The sequence below is a fragment of the Ochotona curzoniae genome, unplaced genomic scaffold (genome assembly GCF_017591425.1).
Source record: "Ochotona curzoniae isolate NIBS_2020 unplaced genomic scaffold, NIBS_Ocur_1.0 patch422, whole genome shotgun sequence".
NCBI classification, from domain to species: Eukaryota; Metazoa; Chordata; class Mammalia; order Lagomorpha; family Ochotonidae; genus Ochotona; species Ochotona curzoniae.
In genome coordinates this window covers 782,524-807,560 of record NW_024466998.1, presented here as the reverse complement: position 1 = coordinate 807,560, position 25,037 = coordinate 782,524, and the positions used below count along the sequence as shown (strand labels likewise).

The 25,037-nt window shown below is 41.1% G+C and overlaps 1 protein-coding gene across 1 annotated transcript in view; it reads right to left on the bottom strand.

Moving 5' to 3' along the window:
• Positions 1–25,037, bottom strand: part of LOC121167675 (sodium/hydrogen exchanger 9-like) — a 557,393-nt gene that overhangs the window by 369,158 nt on the left and 163,198 nt on the right. Inside the window, exon 6 of the mRNA XM_040997226.1 lies at positions 13,084–13,189. Coding sequence (XP_040853160.1) covers positions 13,084–13,189 — 106 coding nt within the window. The remainder of the gene's footprint in view (positions 1–13,083; positions 13,190–25,037) is intronic.

Here is a 25,037-nt window from a genome sequence, read left to right as displayed (position 1 = left end):
CTCATGAGACCAAAAATACGGCATGTTCTCATAAAGAGCCTTGCTACACAGTTAAGAAGCCCACCGTCACAAGGCAGCGTCTTGTGAGTTATGAGGATGGAGGAGGCAGAGGGACTATCAGTCCACAACTGGATATCAAAGCACAGAGACAAACGGTCCTTGTGCATTGTGACAAAACTACAATCTATCAAGCACAAGACAGAGTGGTTAGTCATGGATGAATCGAGAAGCATCACCAAATCAAACAGAAGTCACCATCCCAGTCGGAAGAGAGCCAGATTAAGTTTCTGACCAAACTCTAAGATTTCTTGACTACTGCAGCTGTCAGCATGGATTCAGGGGGCTGTAGTCGCACCTGCCAAAACTCCAAATCCCACTGGGGAAGCAGCACCTTTTGTTTGAAGCATGAAGATAAACATCCGACACATCACTCCACCTGTTATCTGACACGACACTCATCATACAGCTCTCTGGATAGTACTTGCATTTATGTGCAGGCTTGCCTACAGGAAAGGATGCTTTCATCATATAATCTTTGGGGTACTTGAAATCCCAATGACAGTAATTTCCTGTGGTGAATTAATAAAGTGGATGCTGATTATGATTCAGCTTCCTGAGTAGTTTGATGATAGAGAAAAATGAACTGACCGTACCAGCATGAATATACTGGTTCTTGGGTCAGTAATTTCTTGGGTGTTTATTATATCAGCACCCTGGTTCTAATATTGCTTCTTGCACATTTGGCTTCGTATAAATCACTCACTAGGATGTGAGTGATCATTTTGGATCCAGCAGAGAGAACACCATGTAGCTTTCTAACTTAGAGAGGCAACATTTCAACTAAAAGGCTAACATGAGTAAGAGGCTCCTATGTCTTAGGGGTTTCGTATAGTAGAAGACAGAACTAACTCTTTCAACTCTCTCTTAAAACTGCTTTATTGCCCATCAGCCCGAAATCACTTGTGTGCATCAAGAACGCTTTTGAAGCATCTCCACTACACAGCATGTCAGGAACTAGTGCAGCATAAAGGTGTCCCATTGGCCATCCATGGAGGCAACCTTCCTCCGGGAATTGGAGAGAAATAAGAGAAGGTGACATAAATACAGTAGAGTAACAGAAACCAAGACAAAAAGGAGGATGGGGCACCACTCGGACCTGAGCACTGGAGGTTCAGTGTCGGAGATAACAAAGCCACGGAGCAGATAGCTTGGACTTCTGGAGAGATAAGTGGAGAGCACCACAAAATTAACCGGCACCATCTGAACGTCTTGAACACCACCATAGCAGGGGCGATTTGGTTTTAGATTTCGACCTGGGATTATTTATCCATTCATTGTTTTCTGCAGATTTGTAAAAGATTTATTTATTTTGATTAGAAAGGCAGATCCGATTTACAGAGAGGAGAAACAGAGAGGAAGGTCTTTCATCTGCTGGTTCACTCCCCAAGTGGCTGCAACAGTCAAAACAGAACTGGCTATTTCAAAGGCGGAGCAACAGAGGCACGGGGAGAAGAAGAGATGAGGGTGGAGAAGCAGACTCACTCTTCAAATGGTCATTTCAGGGAAACCTGGTCCAGGACAGAGCTGGGAAGCCAGAAATTTCATCCAGGCCCTCCACGTGGGCTCAGGGGCCAAGCACGTGGCTTTAACATCTGTTGCCTTTCAGGATACATTAGCAGGGAGTAGGATTCAAAGTGCAGCATCCAGAATATGGGCCAGAGCTCTGCTGTGGAATGTCGGAGTACTTACTGCAAGGGGTGGCTTAGCACCAAGGATCACAGCATGGACACCTATATGACAGATTCCAAAGTATTTTTCAGTCATCAGAAACATTTTGCTAACTGGATTGCTCTCCCCACCTCATCCATACAAATAATCTCTCCCTCCATCGCCCAGCATTTCTGAATGTTGCAGTGAATTATGGAGTATATAAGTCTACCTTATTTTGTTTCGCACACAATTAGTCACCATCATCATCATCATCACTACCACAGTGATTCCTTACCAATGTCCTGGCTCAATATATCTTGCTTCTCACTTCTTTCTGAGTTTAGTTTTCATCTTTCACTCCATCGCATCTCTTGGCAGTCTATCACTTGCCAAAATCATAGATGCATGAATGGTAAACTGGATATACGAAAATGCATTTCACACTTATCCTCAAATGATCTCTTGGTTAAATGAAGAACTTAGACTATCAGTTGTTTTCCTACAATACTTTGGCCGTGATACTTCTCTGTCCACTGGTAGCTATCGTTGCCATTCACATCTTCACTGCAAATAACCTTCATCCAAACTCATCTAGCTTCCCTCTCCGGTTGCTACGATTTCAACATTATCTTTGATTGATCTCGGACTCAATCAAATGTTTTCTTCATTTTGATTCCCTTAACACCTTCTAGATGTTGTCCCCTCATGTCTCTTCGATGGAGTCTCAACCATCCGCGGTTTGTTGCCATCCAATTCATGAACTTCTTTTTGCTTAAAATCTTCAAAACAAAAAAGCACAACAAACCCAAGCAAAAACCCACACAATTTACATGAATGTGGGTTAATCCAACTTGATAGAAGATATCTTAATTTCTCTGTTTAATTCTAAAAAAAAAAATGATCACTGCTTGAAATACGGCCACAATCCTTAGTATCTTCTTTTGATAGTTTAAATTTATTTTGCATATTTTTGTGGTATTCCTCGTGTGTCATGCTCACTCCTTTTTTTAAATCTATGCTGCATTCTGGGTAATGTGTTAACTTCAATCTCGGTTTTGCCACTTGGTCTAATATTACATGGAATCATTTAGATTTAATGTCAGTATCTGCAGTTTTCATTGTGGAGAGGTTTTTTTCCCCCTATTGTATGATTCTTCCTTGTTTATTTCTGCTGCACCACCTTACCTCTGGGATCATTTTCAGGATGCCCATTATATAACTTTTCTCCGATCTGCATAATCCTGGGTTTAGTTACTTAACATCCTTGTTTTTTACATTCACTTATGTTTTGCTGGCTTTCCTTCATTGCTAAGTTATTTCCTTTTGGGACCTGAACAGTTTTATTGTGAATTGATCTTCAGGAAGGACTTTTTTTTTTTCCTGTGGGATTTCCATGTGCCTGGGTGTGAAAGTATCACTTCAGAACAATTTTACTGTATTTGGGAGTAGGAGGGGATACTGTGGCTGGGAAAGTTAGGTCAGTAGTCCTGAACATTTCTTATTTTTCTGTATCACAACCATCCAGGCCAATGACAATGACAATGTCCAGAGAGGAGGCAAGTTTTGTCACTGTTTCTTAAACAGAGTCAGCACTCCAGGTCCTATCCAATGAAACTTATCCAATTGAATCACTCTAAGTGAGTCTGTAGACAGAGTTCTGATTTGCACACGGGAGAGGGATTCCAACTGCAAAGTGTCTGGATCCGTAGCCTGCAAAACATCACGTGAGCACTGACAGTGGGGGGTTCCCACTCGGTCTGTGATTTCTCTCAGGTCTCACATCTGAGGAATTTCCTCTTCTCTCTTTGAAAATTGGAAAAGCTGTGTTTGCTTTTCTGGTAAGGCGTCTCTTTGGCTAAATAGTGGCCTTGGGCCTACCACTCCATTCCCAGCCACCATCTTCTACTGTGTGCTGTCATTCTATTATTATCAAATGCGCTACTCTTCCTGAACAAGTCCATTGCACTTGTCATCCAATCAATTTTTTCTAATGATAGATTGCATGTCTTTGGCCACAGGAATGGGCATTCACTGGGTTTAACTGACTCCGAACAGCTTGTGCTCGGCCCAGGGATGTCTTCAGATACAAGTAAAGAAAAGGTCCTTTGGACGGATAGGCAAATATTAGGATAATGAAGTGTTCTTTGCAGCTGATATATATCTGGAGACGCCATTAGCCATCCTCCCCTGATTCATAGAGTGAGACATTCCTTTGCACTAGGAGAAAATGAGCCTAGAACTCAGAGAGAAATAACCAGAATTGGAAAAAAAGCAGAAACAGCCATGCTGGAATCCTGGCGCCTGGTGTGCCCAGAGAGAGCTACAGAAGCTTAATAGGTTGATGAATTATTGTTGGTCAAGCTAATTTGAATTGAGTTCCTGTCACTTAGAAGTGACTTATTGACCAATAAAATTAAAGTAGAGCAGGCCTGAGATAACAAACCTTCCCTGGATTTATTTCCTTTGTCTGTTTTTGGTTGGCCAATTCGTCACACATGGCTTGACATGAGCAACGTATTTCTAAGTCACAAGCCTGAGTTCTGAGGAAGCGAGTGGACATGATCTCTAACGTGTGAGACAGGGATAGAGTCACAGCACGGAGCCAAGGTGAAGGCCCAGCAATGCGAACAGGGACCACAAGAGATAAGGTATGAGGGATGCCAGAGTCCAAGTCAGGAAACAGGAACCAGGGATCAAAAATGAGCAAAACCAAGCAAGACAGCAGGAGCAGGCTGGGTGTGAGAGTTCACACAGTAGTCCTGACATCAAGGTGGGAGTCCGCTGAGCCTTGCATCCCAGCTTCTTTGCAAGAGCCCAGATGGCCTTTCTATTTCTGCCATGTGGCGCCACCTGGTGTCTGTAGAGTAAAGACAGCACGACGCTGACTCCTGGATGAGTCCTTAAATGAAAAGGTCATACTTTCCCTTTTTAAATTATGTATCACACCAGTATCAGGACAGGCATCAGAATAAATGAGCTTCATGCTGATTATCAGTTGCCAAGGAAATTATCAAAGTGAATTACTTTCAGAAAGATGTGTCAAGATAGAAGAAACTTGTTTTTAAAGTTAGGCAGATTCATGAGGGCTGTTACAATGTCTGGTTGTGATAACAGCTTAGGTTTATTCTCATCAAAAACAGACTCCTTCTGATCACCTCTGAGTATACAACCAGGGGTCAAATGGAATAAGAAATAGAGCTGGTGAGGATAACTAATAAGACTTTTCAAAGAATTAGAAGAAACAGCAAGAAGAATATGAAACATCCACCCTCTGGAATAAGACTTGTTGGAGTCTGTGCTAGCAAACTCACTCAAGAATCAGACCTGGGATCATCTCAGATGAAGTTTCTTTGGAGATCCCTCCAACTGAACTGCTGATCTTAGAACCCCAACCATGAAGAGACTGTCAGCCAGTGGACTCTGAATAGGTTTCATTGCAATTGGAACTGCGAGATTGGCAGCAATCCAGAACTGATGAACTATCAAAACTGTTTGAGCAGGACCCTCGGAGCGCGCCTCCTGTTGGGGATCTGGGATGGGTGGGAGGTTGGGTGGGGCTTTTCCCTTTGTTACTCCCCTAACCCCAGATACAGGGAAAAATGATAATATTAGTGTGGAAACAATGGTATTACCCACTTTCACCCTGTAGCCCTTGACCCTTTGTACCCTAATCAACTAAGATTATTAAACTTAAAAAAAAAAACTTAAAAAAAAAAGAACTAATGGAATAAGTTTTGGTGAGAGGACCAACACAAGTCCCCAACCACACAGCTGAAAGGGTCTGTTCGCTCTCGCACTCAGTAATGGCTGGAGAATCTACCAAGTCATGAGCTGCATGGGGGGGTGGCTGGGGAGACTTGTAACTTGCCCACAAGGAGCTTGCTCTCTGTTTAGAGATTGCACTACCACGAAAAAAAATGATGAGATTTCCTTGGGGATATATTTCTATAACAAAAACCCACAGAGCAATTTTTGAAACTATTTTAGAGCAAGGTTTTGTTGCATCACAGTCATTGCATGCCTGTTTCCATGAGCGGGGTGATTGTTACCCATCCAATCCATGCCAGCAACATGGAGCAGAGAATGTCTGCCACAAATTCATCTGGATACAATGGCTGGATGCTGTCTCGGGGCTCCTCGTAGTAAGCAGGTTTCACAAGCTCTCTCACAAGTGACATTTTCTAGTAAGAACTAAGCCACACAGAGGGACATGTGTGCCATAGTCCTCCCGTTATTGGACCGTATCACATAACAGGGATAAAGGACCCACTAAGTATTAATTGTCATCCAAGAGCCAGCTTCTTAATGAGGTACGCACTCTATCTGGAGGCACTGTGGAATTATTTCAAAAATAGATATTTTAGTACAATACTAGCGATATTTCTGTTGTACAGAAAAAAATGGCTGAACAAATCCTGAATTCTCTTTTAACTTTTAAATAAAACTTTAACAAAAATACAAAAATGTGTCTATTTATGGGGTGCTATGTGACTTTTCATTATTTATATACATGTTGTATGATATCCAATCAGGATAAATACATTCACTCTTTCAAGAATGTTACATTTCTTTATAGTGAAGACATTCCAAATCCTATCTTCTAGGCTTTTTAAATTAGAGAAATATACAGAACATGAATATTATCTATGGTGACTATAATGTGCAGTAGAATGCCAGAACTTCTTCCTTCTCTCTAGCCGTAATCTTGTATCAATCACTCTTTCCCCAACACACCTCCCTGCTGTTGTTTTCTTTAACAGGTAGAGAAGCAATTCATACTTGTCACTCTGTGAAATCTGCATTTAAACAAAGGTTGTCAATTAATATGTATGTGAATGAGCATTCTTTGGGCCTGAATTGACCATAACAAATTTATTTCATTATATATATATAATACTATGTTATATATTATAATATGATATATCTATAATATATAATATATGGTATATGATATAATGCATAATATATGTGTATATATAATGTATTACAATATAATATATAATGTATATATAATATACATATAATGTGTATGTAATATTATGTTATATAATATACAATATGTGCATATAATATGTATGATATATGATACATATTATATGATATATAGTGTATATCATATATTATTATATATGATTAAATAAATTTGTTATGGAATATATACATATTCCAGAAGAAGAAAATAGAAACCCCAAATTTCACATAACAGTTTGAAAAAATATATAAATTATATGTATATTTTATATAAAATGTATAGAATAAATATCTAATCATCTTTAATGCATTGTCATAGTAATGCATAACACTATATTATAGCTATGTGTGTAAAGGGACTTTGAAAAGTTCATGGAAAAGTTAAAAAACAAGTTGTCTTTGGTACAAAAATTTAGAACACTACACGTTATTTTTAAGTGACTATATAGTTGCCACAAACTTCCTGAAGACCCATCATATTCTTGGAGTTGCCAGATTTTGTGCAGCGTAATTTGTTTCTTAGCCCACTTAAGCCCATTTTCTATGACCCTTTTGCAATATCTTCATATACATACACAAATTTGACTGATTTTTAAAACCAAATTAGACTTACAGATTAAATTTGCTTAGTATTTGTTAAATATAAATACCATAAATTGTACGTATAATTTAGTTAAAATAAAAATAATATATTTTTACTAAGTTGGAAACTTTTTTTTTTGCTCTTTATAGTGCCACTTTCAGTGATTTTTGAAAAAAAAAATTAAATTGCTCCAGTTTTCCAGCTATAGTTTTGTAACTACAGGGATTCCTCTCTTCCCTTTCCCATCCCCCACCCCTCTGTCCCCTCTCAGCACTTCCTGCATATTAGCACAGTAGTATAGTTCTTTGTACAGTTACAAGTTTCACATTTTGCTATTTAAACGAATCATAGTATGGTGGATGTAGCCAAATGTACTACCATTTCATATCAGTATTCTATAATCTTTTAAAATTGACCACATATGTCTCCATGCTTGTATTGTATTACAATTTACTCAACTAAAGAGTAATCACTGTGCAGATTCAGAGTAATCATTGTTCAGATCAATGTACTCAACTTCATGGTGATGCTGTTGTTCTTAATTACTTCTTAGTATACATTTCTAGAAAAAAATGACTGGATAAGATCCTAGAGACTCGCAGTGAATACAGAATTGCTACATTGTTTTTGTGGCAGTTTAGCACTTTGCTCTTCCAATTGTCATGCTTTCCAAACCTTGTATTATTCTAAGAATGATTACTCTTTTCTGAGTTACGAAATGTGCCAAATTAAAAAGTGATACTTCGCTTTTGGGTTTATTTTCTTTCGTTACTCATGCAGTTGAACTTACCGCGTGGAGACACTGCCATTTATGCTGCTGCTTTTATCCGTTGCCTGCGTATGCCTTTCCCCCATTATTTTTATTACATTTATCTTTTGTTATTTATCTTAGCAGATGGGAGCAATAGCAGGAATTCACATTGAACATTCACTTAGAGCTACGGGCCCAAGTTAGGTCTAGGTGTTTGATGCATAATTGCATGCATGAGGCAAGTGGGGTGTCCGTTCCCTAGCTTACAGATAAGGCAGTGAAGGCTCAGAGAGATCCAGAAACTCATGCCAGATAACAGAGACAATAAACATGCTGTATTAAGGACACTAGCAAGTCATCAGGTGGATTACAAACGTCATTAACTAATGAATGAGCGTGTGAAAAAGATTTCACTTTCTCATTAATTTTGGCTTGCGTACACCTCCATTTCTTGATTTATGAACTCCACACAGAACCTATTGATTTCCTAACACATAAGGGATCTTGACTTCCTTATGACACATAAGGGATTTTGGCTAATTTACTTCTTTCTGTCTCCTCACACCTAATTAACTTGAGTGATACCAATTTTGCTTGGGAGTAACTTTATAATTTCAAATAATACACTTCAATTGCTATTTCTTGACTTAATTGACTGCAGAACTATTCTTAACTAAGTGATTCATTCCTAACGGAGGAAATCACATGTGAAAATGGTTGTTCTCTAAATTCCTTAGGTCATTAAATGCCATATTTATGAAGGAGCGCTGAAGGAAAGGCAGGTCTGACTTCAGTCCTTTTAATGAAACCAAACAGACCTGTGTAAGAGGCATGAGAGAGCCTGACATAAATTATATTTAAATTTATATAGCACAGACCACATGTATTATAGAGATTACAAAGAATTTACAAACTGTAGAGCTTTATTAATAGCTCTGAAATGCTTACATTTCATTGGTAGGAGGTGTTGAAAATATGTAGTTACATCAAATCACTGCAGTTTTCATCAAGGTTTTGCTTTGCTGGGTTTCTGCCTAGCCATCACTTCTCCTTGCTCATGGAACTATTACCCCAGTTATAACTTTGTCTTCCCCTATCTCAGCTCATGTGTTGAGAAGTATACCCTTGAACTCATCAGAGCGTGGGGGCTAAAGCCTGAGCCAGGAAGTGCCGCCCACCTTCATGGTCGTTAATTGCAGATGGGTGTAAAACAAGTGCATCAGAATCAATAGGGGGTGACAATTTTAGGCTAAGAATGGTCGGAGAAAGATTTTTGCTCAATGTTCCTACAGGAGAAGATGGCCTTGAGAGCTGTTGGCAGCCATCTTACAGCCAGAAGAGAATGAACCAAGAAGCAGGTGAGGGAGGGAAGGAAGAATCCCCTCATCACGCTGGGTCTCTTCCTACGCCATATATATCTCTGCTGTCCAGTTCAGTCAGGTAACACATTTTCCATTTTTGTTCACCTCAGTTTGGTTTGGTCTCTTGTCAACTATGATAATTGCACGGTGACTTAATCTCAATCCTGACACCAGAACTTTTGACTTTCAACCTCGGTTTCTTTTCCATTCTACAGTGCTGCTTCCGAAATCAATGCCTTTGTTCAGGATTCAAAACACACACCCACAAGGGTTCATCCATGTGTCTTGCCTTCCTTCACAGCCCAGAACCCATAGAAATACTAACACGTAAGAGAGAATGGATTTGTGAACCACTGTATCCATGTGTGCGGAGACATTTCCTAGATACTACAAATAATAGTTTGGATCACAGACAAGCTAATGTCAAAAGTCTAGTGTGAAAGTAGTGTTACTTTAGAATAAACAACTCAGTCATTTTAAACATGGGCATATGATGTACATATACACAGGCCGTGCTCCTGGAATTCAATTCTAAGGCATGTCCCGGAAACTCAGAGTACCTTTAGCCTAGGAAACAGTATTGTAATTAACGATGTGCTTCTCATAGCAGTTGCTTTAAGTTAAAATGTGGCCAAATTCTAGAGCATGGAATTATCACAGTACTAATCCCTAAAGATGTAAAAGCACTAGGACTGCAGAGGAGGAGATTCCTGGCAGGAAATGGTAAAGGAAATGTGGCATTCCAAAGGGGCTTTTCCAGGAGCATTGCCAAAAGCCCAAGTCCCAATGGTTTTTGTTTGTTTGTTTGTTTGTTTTTGTGGTTGCCCCCACAATCTGGGGTTTGACTTTCTGGGCTGTCAGTTGCCCAAGATGAATAGTCGTCCCAAAGTATTAAATGGAAAAATTTTAGAAATAAACTATTTGAAGGTTTCCCATAACTCCTATCTTACTATAATTGTTCCATTTGATTATTGCTGTTGTTACATATTTACTGTGCTTAACCTATGAATGAGACTCTCTCTACGTATGAATGGTCTTCGAAAGTTCATAACATACAATGCATTATGAAAACAGTGCAAGAATGCAAAAACTTGCAAGAAAATAAGCATCAAATAATTCCATTTCCCCCACAAATTTTCATATTACCCTCAGATAGGAAAAAAGCAGTTCTAATCTGGGACTTCTTCTGAGCTATCATTTCAGGCATGCCATGGCGTTTGGAACATGTCTTACGTGGATACATGAGACCACTCTCCATCTCATTTCACATCAAAATGCCTAGCTCGTTAATGCATAGCTGGTTATTTCATAACTATTCTTAAACTTCAAAATTGTAAAAAAGATGGAACTGTGAAAGGGAATAATCCAAAAAATGTTTCCTTTGTTGTTTGCCTTCAGAATGCTACTATCTAGGATGTCACACACATGTGTAAACCTTGTGTGTGTGCTGTGCTGTGCTGGAAGGAACAGGATGGAGGCACAGGCAATGCAGGAATGCAGCCTCCGAAACACAAAACACAGTTAAGATTTTAACATCTTCAGTAGCTGGAGCCAGACTGTGGAGTGAGCTTTTGGCAAAAACACAGAGATACCACCTGCTAGGTTTGGTGTCAAGAGAAAGAAAAGTGAAAGACAAGTGTGTGAACTTTCAGTCCAAAAAGTGAAAAAAAAAAATCTAAGTGATGCATCCACTGGTCTTTCCTAAGGGCATTAGAACACAATGGGAAGAGAGTGTAGGGATGGGGCAGCGAAGACAGGAAAGGGTTATGTGTGCTGTAAACTAAGGGTTAGAAGCAAGTGAGCTGCAAAAACAAGTGAGCAAACAACACAGAGATACTTCTGCTTGGGAGAAGTAGTAAGTGACAAGGAACTTGGCAGACAGTCCGGATCTAAGACATCGTAGGTACATATGACTCAATAAGCTGATGGTGGCGCTCTGGTGCACCAGGTGAAACCAAGAACCTGTGGGTTAGACTGTGTGGGCCCTTGGGAGTCCAAATTCTTCCTAAGCGTGATCTCCCTTTTAAACTGGAACTTATTGGGGTCACTAGCACAAGACTAGAACGGCCAACACTTGGGAACTCCAGATTTCACTTAGCAGAGTATATTGTCTCAGGACCGGAAATGAAGAGATCTGGTTGGATTATGAAACAGATTTATGATTAAGATGTTCCTAAGATGTGAGCAGTGAACTAGGAGAAGCACAGCAGTAATGACCATGTACTGACTGGAACAGACACAAAATAAATCGTCTCAAAAGCTCTCCAGGTTTATACTCAACGGTGTCAACCCTCCTTCTCAGAGCAGGTATTTTCAGTGGGAAACTACTGTGAATGTTGATGCTGAAAGGAGAAAGGCCAGTGCTGCCTTCGGTTGAAGCTGCACAAGTCACTCATTTGCATTGCAGTGGTTTTGCTTTGCCTGGCCTTTTACAGCTTGGAAGCTCAAGAAGTAAAAATGTAAGATTCAGCAGATTTTTAAAAATTTTTAATTTACTCTCAGCGCTCCTTTAATGCTAATATTTCTTGGACAAGTTTTCCTGATGTTGTAATTAATCATTCTTGGTGTTTCTTGAAAAGTATCTTCTAGCATTTGCAAATCTAGCCACAACTCTTGCTCTTAATTTGACTCACTGATGTTTTCCTTTAACTCTAGATGCTCCTCTGTAGCCAGGTGAAATAGTACACATTCGCAGACTCTAACTTGAAAGTTGCTGAGATCAGTGGCAAATCTGGGATGGTAGCCTTCAGACATGGTGATGGGATGGTAGCCAGCTCATTGCCAAAAAAAAAAAAAAAGGAAGGAGTAGGAAGGAGTAGTACTTCCTGGTTGTTCTCCGCATCCCTCTGTGTGATATGACTTTTAAAGCTCCTTTGTTATTTCACAATATATCTCAATTGTATTTCAAGTAATTAACACCCAAAATAGAATCCTGTAGTCCCATTAAACTTACCAGATCATTACTTTCCTTGAGGTTACCTGACACCTGCCCAAAATGCTGATCTTCATCTAAAACCAAGAGGAGCCCTTTGACATAGCGAAAGCCACCGATGTGGCATCGATTGGACATACATGGTAAGTGTCTAAAGCAGAGGTGGGGGAAGAGAACTGGTTCTCATTCCCAAAAGAAAACTCTTTCAGTATGAAGGGAAATTATATTGGTTCTTGAAGCACCATCAATTTCATTTGTCATGGGATGGCTTAAAGATTTGTGCATTCCTACATAGTATTTCATTTGCACTGAGAAATAAAAAGAGGATTCTGACTCGCAGCTTCCTACTCCAGTCTGCCAAACTCAGTAAAAGCATAGGGATTTCTCTCAGTCTATTATCTGGAAAGTGACTTGTACAGGGGAAAAAATTACCTGATATTGACTTGAAATGAACAAAGCTCATTTTTCTGTGTTTTGGGAAAGCTTGAGAGCATCAGTTAAAAATATACAATGAGAAGAATTATGTTACCCTCTGGGTAGTGTCTTGTAATAAGCTAGAAACGGAGAAAAAAAACATTAGTAGTATTAGAAATTAGGTGCCTAATGAATTGTGCCTATTATTGGAGGTTTTCTGTGATAACAATTCCTTAAAAGCTAGGAATTACCCATATCTCTGACACAGAGGAAAGATACCATCAGTGTCATCGAAAATGGTGTTCAAGTGGAGGCATGATGCACTTGCATAAAGGAACACAGGTGAAGTTCTGGTACTTACTAGGTGAGGACGATGGCCACTGCATCATTCAACACGCTCTCCCCAAACAGGAGTGTGTACAGGTCTGGGTCGACGTGCAGTTCATGGAAGATGGCCAGCACTGTCACTGGGGAAACACACACACACACAAAGCCATCGTTAGTGGGGTTTTCCTGGGTTGGAGCCACCTAGTAAAAGCACTACTTGAGGGCTCATTTTCTCAAACCCACCACTTCTAACAACACTCGACCTTGATTCAAAAATCATCTGGTCGTGCTGCTCCCCCAGTTAGAGCATGGCCGGGGCCCTGTCCTGCTTCTAGAGAAAGTGTGAGCGCCTTGGTCCAAGTTTTCTAGGAATTGCACTTGACTTACCTTCCGACAACATCCCTCCCTGCCCGCTCTTTGTTGCCTTCCTCAAGCCGCAGAAAATCTGCCATAATTCCCAAAGGCACCATATACTTTCTGTATTGCCTTTGCTTTTTGATTCCTTCTGTTAAAGCAGTAATTTCCTTCTTGTCCAACTGCTATAATCCCCAATTCCTTAAATGCACAGCAATACCCCCCAAGACCCCCTTCCAGTGCTCACACACAGGTTTTTTTTACCAGATACTTAGTAAAAAAAAAAAAAGTCCTAATTCTTACAGAATATCTCACATGTTCTTACAAATAGTATATTCATAAGGGGCCAACAAAGGGCCATTATAAATAGATCCCTCATTCTTTAAGCATTCCTCAAGTGCCCCCCAACTCAATCGCCTGGCTTCCCCAGCAGAGAGCTGGCTTATTTTTTTCCCATGTCAGTGTTCAGATCAAATCCTCAAACCCATCAAAGGAGAAACTGGGAATCTCTGAGGACAGGCCTCCTCTTTACAACACATGAGATTTGGCCAACTGTTTGATGCGTGACTGACTGAAGGAATAGAAGGTTGCTAAAGCAGCGTATTCCTGTAAGAAAAATGTAGTCAGCATCTGGCTTTCATCCTCCCCCAACTTCCTGCTCATGGATGAAGACAGAGGCGATGGTTCTAACAGGGAGACCCTAGAGCCCGCTCCTCACGGCCTGCTGCATGCTCACTCGCTGCCTTGAACATTTAGGAGCCTTCATGAATACATCGGGACAGTAAATAATCACACAGTGATTATCTGTGTTCATCAAAACTACTCAGCATCTTGATATCTGAAAGTTATGCAAAGTGTGAACAGCAATCATTGAGAAAATGATCCATTGAACTGATTGCTAAGGGGAAAAGAGGGTAGTTGAAAATAATCCTGATGGGAAACTGTTAAGGCAACGTGGGGGTTGTCATTTCTATCCTGTTTTCTCCTGTTTCACAGACTGTGAAGTTACTAACTGTACTGAGTGAAAGAATGCTATAAGAAAAACAGAAGAAAAAAAACAGCTAGCGAGGCAAGTTGAGATTAAGTTTTGTAAGCAGGATCAAGAAGTTCAGAGCATATTTTGCCACCTTGGCAATTCAGGGAGGGGATTTAGGAAGAGGACGGGCTCCATCCATTTCTACTTGGAAAATGGAGTTCTGGCAGCAGGGCAAGGGCTAGACGGAACCTGTGGCTGGAGGCTTTCCCAGAGGTCTCTGCGGCAGCTGAGTTGCCCCAGGATGATTCAACACCCTCAGCCTGGGGTTCTGCTGGATCGGACACTGTTCATTGCTTCTCATCGTGTGTGTCTCACTACCCCAAGTGTGGAGGCCGTGGCACAGGAAACCTTTCAAGGGGAAATGAATAAGTGCTCATGTTGGTGAAGGTAGAGGAGTAGAGACAGCAACTGCCACCCGCCAAGACCCCGGATGTGGGAACTAGGTGGGCTGGGTCCTCGAGGGCAGCGAGGAAGGACTGAGTTTTGGCCTGTTGTACAACATGGTGGTAATAGTTAATAATCATATACATTTTGGAAATTGCTAAGCATTGGTTTGAGTCGTTCTCACTACAAATAAATAAGCATGTGAGGCAATGGATATGTTAAGTAGCTTGATTTATCCAGTCTGCAACGTAAAAATATATTTAATACATCACATTGAATGCCATAAATATATACTAGCTTGTCAAATAGAAATGTGAAATTTTTTAAAAGAAGCTACCATGAGAATGAAAGAAAGAAAGAAAGAAAGAAAGAAAGAAAGAAAGAAAGAAAGAAAGAAAGAAAGAAAGGGAGGGAGGGGGAGAAAGGAAGGAAGGAAGGAAGGAAGGAAGGAAGAAAGAAAGAAAGAAAGAAAGAAAGAAAGAAAGAAAGAAAGAAAGAAAGAAAGAAAAGAAAGAAAGAGAGAGAGGGAGGGAGGGAGGAAGGAAGGAAGGAAGGAAAAAAGAAAGAAAAAAGAAAGAAAGAAAGAAAGAAAGAAAGAAAGAAAGAAAGAAAGAAAGAAAGAAAGAAAGAAAGAAAGAAAGGAAGGAAGAAAGGGAGGGAGGGAGAAAGGAAGGAAGGAAGAAAGAAAGAAAGAAAAGAAAGAAAGAGAGAGAGGGAGGGAGGGAGGGAGGAAGGAAGGAAGGAAAAAAAAAGAAAAGAAAGAAAGAAAGAAAGAAAGAAAGAAAGAAAGAAAGAAAGAAAGAAAGAAAGAAAGAAAGAAAAGAAAGAAAGAGAGAGAGGGAGGGAGGGAGGAAGGAAGGAAGGAAGGAAAAAAGAAAGAAAAAAGAAAGAAAGAAAGAAAGAAAGAAAGAAAGAAAGAAAGAAAGAAAGAGAAATAAAGAAAAATACCCTGAATAGGCAGGACAATTGGCCAGATCCCATTCTACCAGACACATAATCAATTTTATTATTCTGGCTAAATAGGTATTATTAATCATAAGACTTGGTAAAATGGCAGAGATCTACTCTGCTAGCATGTAGCTGTTCATTTCTGACACAACCCCTGGCTTTCACATCCAGGGGGTGGGAACTGTGCGACAAATTCCTGAACTCTTGCTCCTTTTTGGATAGAGTTGAGACATTGCTTCTCTGGTGGAGGTGGGGATGTTGGGTGCCACGGCTGAGTTGCCACTGGGAACACCTACACCCCATACGCACATGCCTGAGTTCGAGTACTGGTTCCCTCGTTTGTATTCCACCCTCCTGCTCACGGAAACCCTGGGAGACAGCAGATGGTGACTCAGGAACTTGAGTCCCTGCCACCCCCGTGGGAGCCTACATCAAGATTCAGAACATTGAGTGCTGTAGACATTTGAAAGTGCTCTCTCTCTCCCTCTCTCTCTCTCTCTCTTTCTCTCCCTCTAATTTTCTGCCCCTGCTCCCACTGGCCTTAAAATAAAATTTTCAGAAATGGACAAACTTGAAGACCTTATAGCTACCCAAAAGAAAAAGATCCAATTGGGAGCTTTAGGTAGTGAAATGTTCCCCTAGGCCACCATCTTGGGAAATGAAAGTAAAGTAATTTTTTGAAAATATTTATTTATTTAAAGGGTAGAGAGACATTGCATATGAGAGAGAGAGTCCAAGTCCCCCATCTGCCGTTTAGTGCTCATTCCACAAATACTTGCAAGGCTGGGCTGAGGAGTAAGTTGGGAGTCAGGAACCTCACTCTGACCTCCCAGGTGAATAGCAGCAATCCAATTCTTGGAGCCATCACCTTTGCTTCCCAGGGTCTGTCTTAAAACAAGATGGGCTCCTGAGTCAGAGGTGCATACGCAACACAAGTACTCTGAGTAGGACACAGGCATCTTAATAGCTAGGCCAGCCTACCCGTCTCCCCACACACTCAAGGTAAAATGATTCAGTGCTAGAATATCATGTCGGCCCATTTCAGGTCCTGCAGCTGTTTATTGGTACTTTTGAGCTTTCCACATGACTTGGGGCTCTCTAAGCTCAGGACCAGGGAGGGATGTACACGCTTGGCTTCTTTCCCTGCCCCCCTCCCCAGCAGCCACTCTGCCTTATGGGATTGTACTCTGCATTTTTTTTTCCTAACAAGAACTCTGAGCTCTTGAGACGAAAGGCTATTATTTGAACATCCAGTTTTGCTCCAAACTACTGACATTCCCACGATGCCTTCGAACAAAGAACTGAACTTCATTTCATAAATGATATCCCACACAAAAGAGAAAGCTATTACTGTGTACATTCCTATCTACCCTGGGAAGACATAGAACAGCTTCGAAATAAAGGCAGGCAGTGTACCCTACAAGAGGGAATATTTTTCCTGGCCCACAAATGAGTTGAATAGGTGAGTCAGGAAATTAGTCACCCACTCTGCTGCTGAGCTCAGAGCTTTAACAACGCTCATCTCATTAACTCCCTGGCAGGGCTCAATCTCGCACACAATGTTCAACGCCCTCTGAGGCGCCTTCCCAGGAGACCGTCTCATGGATCAGCTGTGGATATGCTCATGCCAGTCCCACCCACACCTTGCTGCTTTGTTGAGAGCAGCCCTGGCCTGAGGCTGGACTGAAGAGCAGTGCCTGTTTAGTTAGATGAACTTGCTTGTGAGGGAGGGAGAACATTCCAGATACTCTGTGGTCAGAAAGAAGGGGAGAAAGACCCAATCCAATTTCTTACACCTGTCATTTTTTCAGGGCAATGACCACTTTGTCTTTTATCATTCCTTTGTGTGTGAAGGGTCCAGCGTTGCCCTCGTGACTTGCAGCTCATTCTCCCTTCTACAACCTTCTTCCTGTCTGATTTTGCAGGTGCAGAAAAATCTACTTTTGTCTCCTACATTATTAATTAAGGATACAAGCATGTGTGACCTTATACTCAAATAGATACACACACATGCACACACACACACACACACACACACACACACACACACACCATTCAGGTTAAGGGTGTTGGAGGAGCAGCATAATTGGGTAACCAAGAAATGCCTCTGAATCATTGGCTATTCCTAAGAAAACAGTTTCAGAAACCAAATAATGGGGACTTATGGCGGGGAGGAGTCAGTGTATTGACCTCACTTCTAAGAAGGTGATGGTAAGGAGTGGAGAGAGAAAAAACAGCTACTATGGGGATTGGAAAGCGAGGATAACCTTACAGCTTGCACTGAATAGATCAGAGAAAAGACAGGCAGAAGACCTGGGCAATCAGGAGAAGCAGAGGCTAATGGAGGCACAGAAAGGAGATGTCTTCCCAATATCGTAGGATCACCCTGGAATCAGGGGAAACATGCATTAGATGAGGAGAGAGAAGGGCTGGAAATGGGCAGAACTTCTGCTGGCAAAAACAGATGGAAGGCTTCAATTGACAAGGTCACATATAGGATAACGAAGCAAACAAAAATCTAACACTGAAGTGGTAAGATCCTGCTGAATTTCTTCATCAGACCAGGACTTTTGTCCCCTGCTACAACCCTGTCACAACATCAAAATTAATTTTTTTCTCACCTCCGAGGTAATAAATGTTTCAGGAAATAGAAAACAGAAAATGAGCTCCTAATCCCATCACTATCTCAACATATTGACTTATTTTTAAAGTATTTGTTTAAAAGCCAGAATTACACAGAGAAAGAGAGAAAGATTTTCCATACACTGGTTGACTCTTTAAATTCCTGCAATGATTGAGGCTAACCATGAAAAAAAACTAGAAGTCAGAAGCTTCATTTAGGGACCAGCACAGTAGCCTATTGGCTAAAATTTTCCACCTTGCATTTGCTGGGATCCCATATGGCTGTCTGTTCTAATTCTGGCTGCTCCACTTCCCATCCAACTCCCTGCTTGGGGCCTGGGAAAGCAGCAGGGGATGGCCCAAAGTCTTGGGACCCTGCACCCATGGGGGAGACCCAGAAGAAGCTCCTGGCTCCTGGTTTTGGATTAACTCAGCTCTGGCTGTTGCGGCCACTTGGAAAGTGAACCAACAGGTTGAACCAACAGATGGAACATCTTTCTGTTTCTCTCCTTCTCTCTGTATATCTGCCTTTTCAATAAAAATAATTTTTTTTTTAAAAAAAGAGCTTCATTTGTGTCTCCTGTGTCAGTGTCAAGGGCCTGAGCATTTGGGCCATGCTTTTACACGTACATTAGCAGGGTGGTAGGCAAAAACTAGAGCAGCTGGGACTTGAACTTCTGCCCATAAGAGATGCCTGCTTTGTAGGCAATGGCTTAACTCGCTATGTCACACACTGGCCTTAATATGTTGACTCTTAAGAGATGTTTTGTATTTTTCAAAATCTGCCATCTTTTCAACTGATCTCTTTTTGACACCTTTTCAGTAACTTCCAAGTCTTCAGGACGATTTAGTGACAGCCCGTTCCCTGGAATCTCCATTAGCAGCTCTCTGACCTATATTTTCTTTGTATTTTGGCAAGAATTTAAATTTCAAATGATATCGTAATGTGGCAGCTCACAGCAACCGAGTACAAGATGTGTCTGGGTCGATGGACAAAAAGACACGCTGGTTCCTACCCCTGACGTTCATCATTCAGCCTTGTCAAAATGCTGGCCTTCCCTGGAGAGCGCTCTCGGTGTTTTTTTTTTGTTTTTTTTTTTTTTGTTGTTGTTGCAGATCAGTATGTCTGACACCTGTGCGTGACACACAGAATCAAAAATATTTCAGGCTCCTGCAGCTGAATCTGTGTCAAGCCTGACAGGTAGAGAACACCGGAATTCTTACACACGAGCTGGCAATTTTGCATTTCCATCTCGTGAGAAATGTGTGCTTCTGCTTTGGATGGAGGAAGAAATCATCTTGCAACTTTTCCCACTTTCCTGAAATAGAGGTTGTAGTTCAGGTGTGTTTAGGCTGAGATTTCGGGAGCCCTTCTGAGCAGGGATCTGATAAGAGTTCTGCAGAAAATGATTCGAGGGTCTGGTTTTCTCATTTCTCTCAAGGAGGATGCTGAGCAAGTGTTCTCTGTGATGGATAGGAAGTAAGTTTATTCATTTCATGCGACAAATGCCTTAGGACACAGGGTGTTTTTAGGGTCAGAGTTAGAAAAAAAAAAATGTATGCAATAAAGCTATGGGTTAGGATATGAAAAAAATTTTGAATCCATTTCTTCTCATTGAAGACTCTGCTGCTGAAACAGTGCACAAATGGATTTTGCCATTCAAGATGTGCCCATCATAATCCTAGAAACACATTTGGAAAACCTGAGCCTTCTGAACTGGGTCAGAGAAACAACTGCAGCTCGAGGAAAGCTGCAGTTGCGTTGCTTCGTCAGGGTCATCCTAAAATAGCTGTTGCACAAAAGGAACGAAGTAACCTTAAAACATGCAATTTTATTTTGACCTCCCATATGAGTTGTTGTTTTGATGCCAAGTCAATAGTAGTAATATAAACACTCTTAGACAAACTTTCACACTCAGAGTTTCTCGGGAGAAATCAGATTTCAGGCCCCAAGGTGGTGGTCTTGGAGTGTGGTCCAGACCTCTCTGGGAAGATCTTCATGGTCAAAGTGAAAACATCTCTCTTGTGATTTTTATTCTTATTCTTTCATTTGTGTTCAGTGGAATGTTCTAGAGGTCATACTATGGATATTAAAGCAACAGATTGAATGCAGGAGCAGCTGTGAGAATCTAGCTGTCTTCATTGTACCTTATTAAAGTGTTTTGCAAAAATGTAAAACAGTGTCATTCTTCTTAATAATTTTTTGCTTTGAAAGATATGCTTTTCTTCAAAATGTTATTAACAAACATAGTTGATGATCGTTATTTTAGATGAATCCAAGTATGTCTTAAGACTTGTTTAATTTTCTGATATAGTAAATATTAACTTATAAAACACATATAGACAAAGGTTCTTTGGAGGTCCTTTCTAACTTTGATAAGTTACAAAGGGTTGTGCTACTACAAAGCTTGAAACTCTCTCCTAAGGCATTTGCTGCATAAAATGAATAAACTTACTTCCTATCCATCACTGCATCGTCCTTGAGAGAAATGAGAAAAACAGACCCTCGAATCATTTTCTATAGAACTTCATTCTCTTGTTGGAACCCTGCTGAGAAAGGCTCCCTAAATCTTAATATCTTCTGCCTCACAATAACTAAAACAGATTCTTTTGGCATACACACAGAGGATTTCTAATAACTCTTCCCTAAGAAATATTATTCCTTCCGCATTAGCCACACTAATAGGTTTCTGAAATCACATTTCTGTCATTGGTATTCATATTTGCTTCAGCTCTTTTTTTTTCTTTTTGAAATATAAGTGCTTCGAGGGAAAAATTATTTCTTCCATTAGGGGATACAAAACAAAACATCCTTTTCATGACTTCAAGCATAGGTCAATGTTTTTGAAGAATAACCTACTTTTTATCATTTGCTTAAAAACCAGGTGTATAGTAACTAGTAGTTAATCTAGGAAAAGGTCGCGAGAAGACTGTGGGGTTTCCCCTTAATGGAAGAAAAAAATAAGCAAACAACAAACAAAAAAGGTGGGAATGGCCGAAATACAATACATCCAGGTGGAAGATGTTTTAGACAGTCTTTGTGCTAGTACTTAAGCCTGCTCTTTACAAATTTTCTTCCAAGGTACTTACAGCAGGAACATTCTAAATTCAACATTAGCAAAGAACATAAATATTTAACAAAGACCAGTTTTCTCACCAACAGAATTTAATGAGCCACAGTGAAGCTTAATGGGTAATCTGTGCAGTATGCCCGGTGAGCGAAGGCAGCCCACTCCACCGAGCCGGCACTCTCCAATCACGACTGTCGCTATAGTGTTGCACCGTTTATGAAATGAAGATGGCAGGCAAGCATTCACGTACGAATGATGGAATAAATCTGAACTAAAGCTCAGGAGGATCCATGAACAAAGTCGACACCGACACCACTAGTAAAGGTAAAAATATGATGATGGTCCATCGCATGTAATGATTACAAGGAAAGAGACACGTCAAAAAAAAAATAACAAAAAAAAAAAAAATAAGACAGGTACATCATGACCATGGTCCACAAAAAATGAGAGTGTTTCACAGACAGATTTTTCTTTTGTTCCAAAAATTGACATGAAATAAGCAGATGTTTTATAGCCTCGTTTCCCCACCTGCGGTGCAAGATCCCTAGGGACATTGCAGAAATGCTTCTAAGTGGAGGTGGATATTTTCGTCTTTTAACACAGCTGCCAAGGGTCAATCGGAATAATACTAAGAAGAATCAAAAGAAGAGAGAAAAGATAGAAGGAGAGGGGTCATGTCATGAACCCACTCATCTCTGTCACCACACTGTGTAAGAATTTACACATTGTCCCCACCCCAACCCTGCCAACAATCCCCCTCCTCCCCCCTCCACACACACAAGGAAATCTGTGAACCTGAGAACTTGTCAGCTAATAGAAGGGACTCTGCAGGCAGAATAAAGGTTATGGACGTTCAGACAGGAAGATTATGGTAGAGCACCTGGGTGGGGCCGCTGAATTTCATCTGCTCTTGCAATGGAGTTGAAGAGAGGCAGCTGATGACAGATGAAGACAGAGAAATTAGGAAGGTTACAAGTGTGAGAAGGACACATCAAAGCAGTGCTGGCCCTGCATGTAGGAGTTCACTAGAAGCCTCTAGAAGCCAAGACTGACCCTCACCTTTAGTCAGCCAGGAGAAGACACTTCATCCCTCCAGCTATGAGAAACTGCATTCTGGCACCAGCCCGAATGAGCTCAAGCGTTTCCAAAAAGCAGATTTGTCATGCTAAAATCCCAGCCAGCCAACACCTTGATTTTGGCCTTATGAGAGTCAGAGCTAAGAGCCAAGTTGAGCTAACCTGAACTTCTGCCCTACAGAGCTGTGAGATAAATTTGTTCAGTTGTGAGCTGCTATCTTTATGGGAATTTATTATGGCAGACCTGGCAAAATAATACACTCTGGTCCCTTCTCAAAATAGGAACTGCAGTAATACAGTGGGCCAGGTAAGCTCCCAGACACCTGACTGACCGCTCAGTATGCAAGTTACTAGGGGATGTGGCTGGAATGACGCCTCCTTCTTAGATATTTCAAAACCCTTCCTACCCTTACCATACTCCTGGCAGGAAAAGAACTCACTTAAGCAAATCATGTGGTAGATTGCTTAGAAAAGAAAAGCTTAGCCAATAGGAAAGCTGTGGATTTTCAAACACGCAGGCCTGTAGGGCCCTCAATTGCTGCTGTAATTACGTGTGTCCCTCCTGGTGCCATGTTCACACACAATAGATCACTCATTTACTCAGAATGTACTGTTTTATGGCCCATCAAATCCCTTCACTTTCCAGTGTTTATCCTATCTGGGCTGCACTGTTGAGCACAGTTACAGTGAAAGATTGGCACTGAGATGGAACCCGGGGGAGGGGGCGGGGGGGCGGGATGGAAGGTTAATACGCCTGACAAGCCACTCCTGGGAATGGGAGCCAGGAGTTGGAAAGCAGCTGAAAAGGAAGGAGCAAGCAATGGCTGTCTTAACTTTCATTTTTATGGAGTTCCTTTGGATTTTCTAAGTTTTTTTTTTGTGATAAATACCCCTTATTTTTAGAAGGGCAGAAGGTTCATTATAAAATTGGCGAAATTTCACAAAAATGTAAATCCTAGCACCCAGAATCCTGTTCCCATGCACCAGATGATAGAGGCGAAGATCCCACTCCTCAGAACTTAGCCCTATGGTTCGAAACCACCTGACCCCCCAGCACGGCATGGGGTGCCCTTGTAGTCTCGCTAAGTGCTCTCTGTGGATTGGGGAAGGCTAGCCTTGTACGACTTCCTTTTTAGCCTTCCTGTCAAACTCATCCTTTATATACAGCTGTTGCCCAAGAAAACATTCCAGTTTCCTTGTCACTGGACAAGCTTTCCCTGAATCCCACCAACACCCAGTAATGTTGACCTCGAGTTCTTCCTTTCTATTTCCTCAGCTCCAGGTTCCCCACATCCAACACGTGCCAAGATAACCTGAGCAGAATGATTCTACCTCAATTAATACTAAGCACCTACTGGGTGTCTGCACTACGTAGGAGGGATGTACCACAGGTTTCCTGCCTAGCAACCGCACTTACTATTTCTCTTGTTCTGGAATGATTTGTTCCAAGGCATGGAGTCATCACCAACCCAGGAGCTGTGTGTGTGTGTGTGTGTGTGTGTGTGTGTGCGTGTGCGTGTGTGTTTGTTATTTACCTTATTGCAATAGAAAAATATCCAGCCCCCACACTGCGCCATTTGGTAGTTTACATCAGACAAGGAGAGGAAAAGAAACCATTTCTATGGATTCATCAGACACTGATTCATCAACTAGCCTGGTCCTTTCTGACATTTTTATTCTTTAACCCTTTTTGGATTAAAAAATGATGAGAACGTAGGAGTTCAGCTGCAGATAAAAATATTTCCTATGTGAAAGCAGTATTTATAAAAACAAAAGCAAAAACACTTCCCACTTCTGGAAATAACCTTCACACACATCTTGGTCCTCCCTGATCAACAGTTGGTCACCACTGGTACCACTGCATTCACTTACCTGTTTGCTAATACGTAAGGCACAGGGGGCAATTAATACAGTATACTAGGTGGATGGTTGGTTGGATGGATGGATGAGTGGATGGTGGTCCTCTGAAGGCCACACCCCCTTTGGCTAACTCCTTGAAGTCAGCAGTTTCTGTCCTTCTGATGCCCCCCCCGGCTGTAATCAGTCATCACTAATTCATCAACCTGACAGCACTTGTTTAAAAGTTATCTCTATTTCAGTTCCAAATAACAAATTGAGCAACACAACATTTCTCACCTATAGGACCAGGAAAAATGCCAATACCTATGCTCTAAAAGAAAGCATGGTGCTTTTCCTTTTTTCTTTGTCAACATTTATTTATGTTCATCTAAACAGCTGATTTTTCACAGCAAGAAGAGAGGCATTCGTTTACTCCCAATCACTGGTTTACTCCACAAATGGTTGCAATAGCCAGAGCTGAGCTGATCCAAACCCAGGATCCAGAAGATTCTTTCCACTGCCTTCCCAGTTCATAAGCAGAACCGCATTGCAAGTGGAGCAGCTATGACCGAAAATGGCACCCTTGGGTGCTGGTGCTGCAGGCAAAGGATTAGCCCAATATGTTACTGCACCAGTTCCAGGCAGCTGCTTTTCAAGA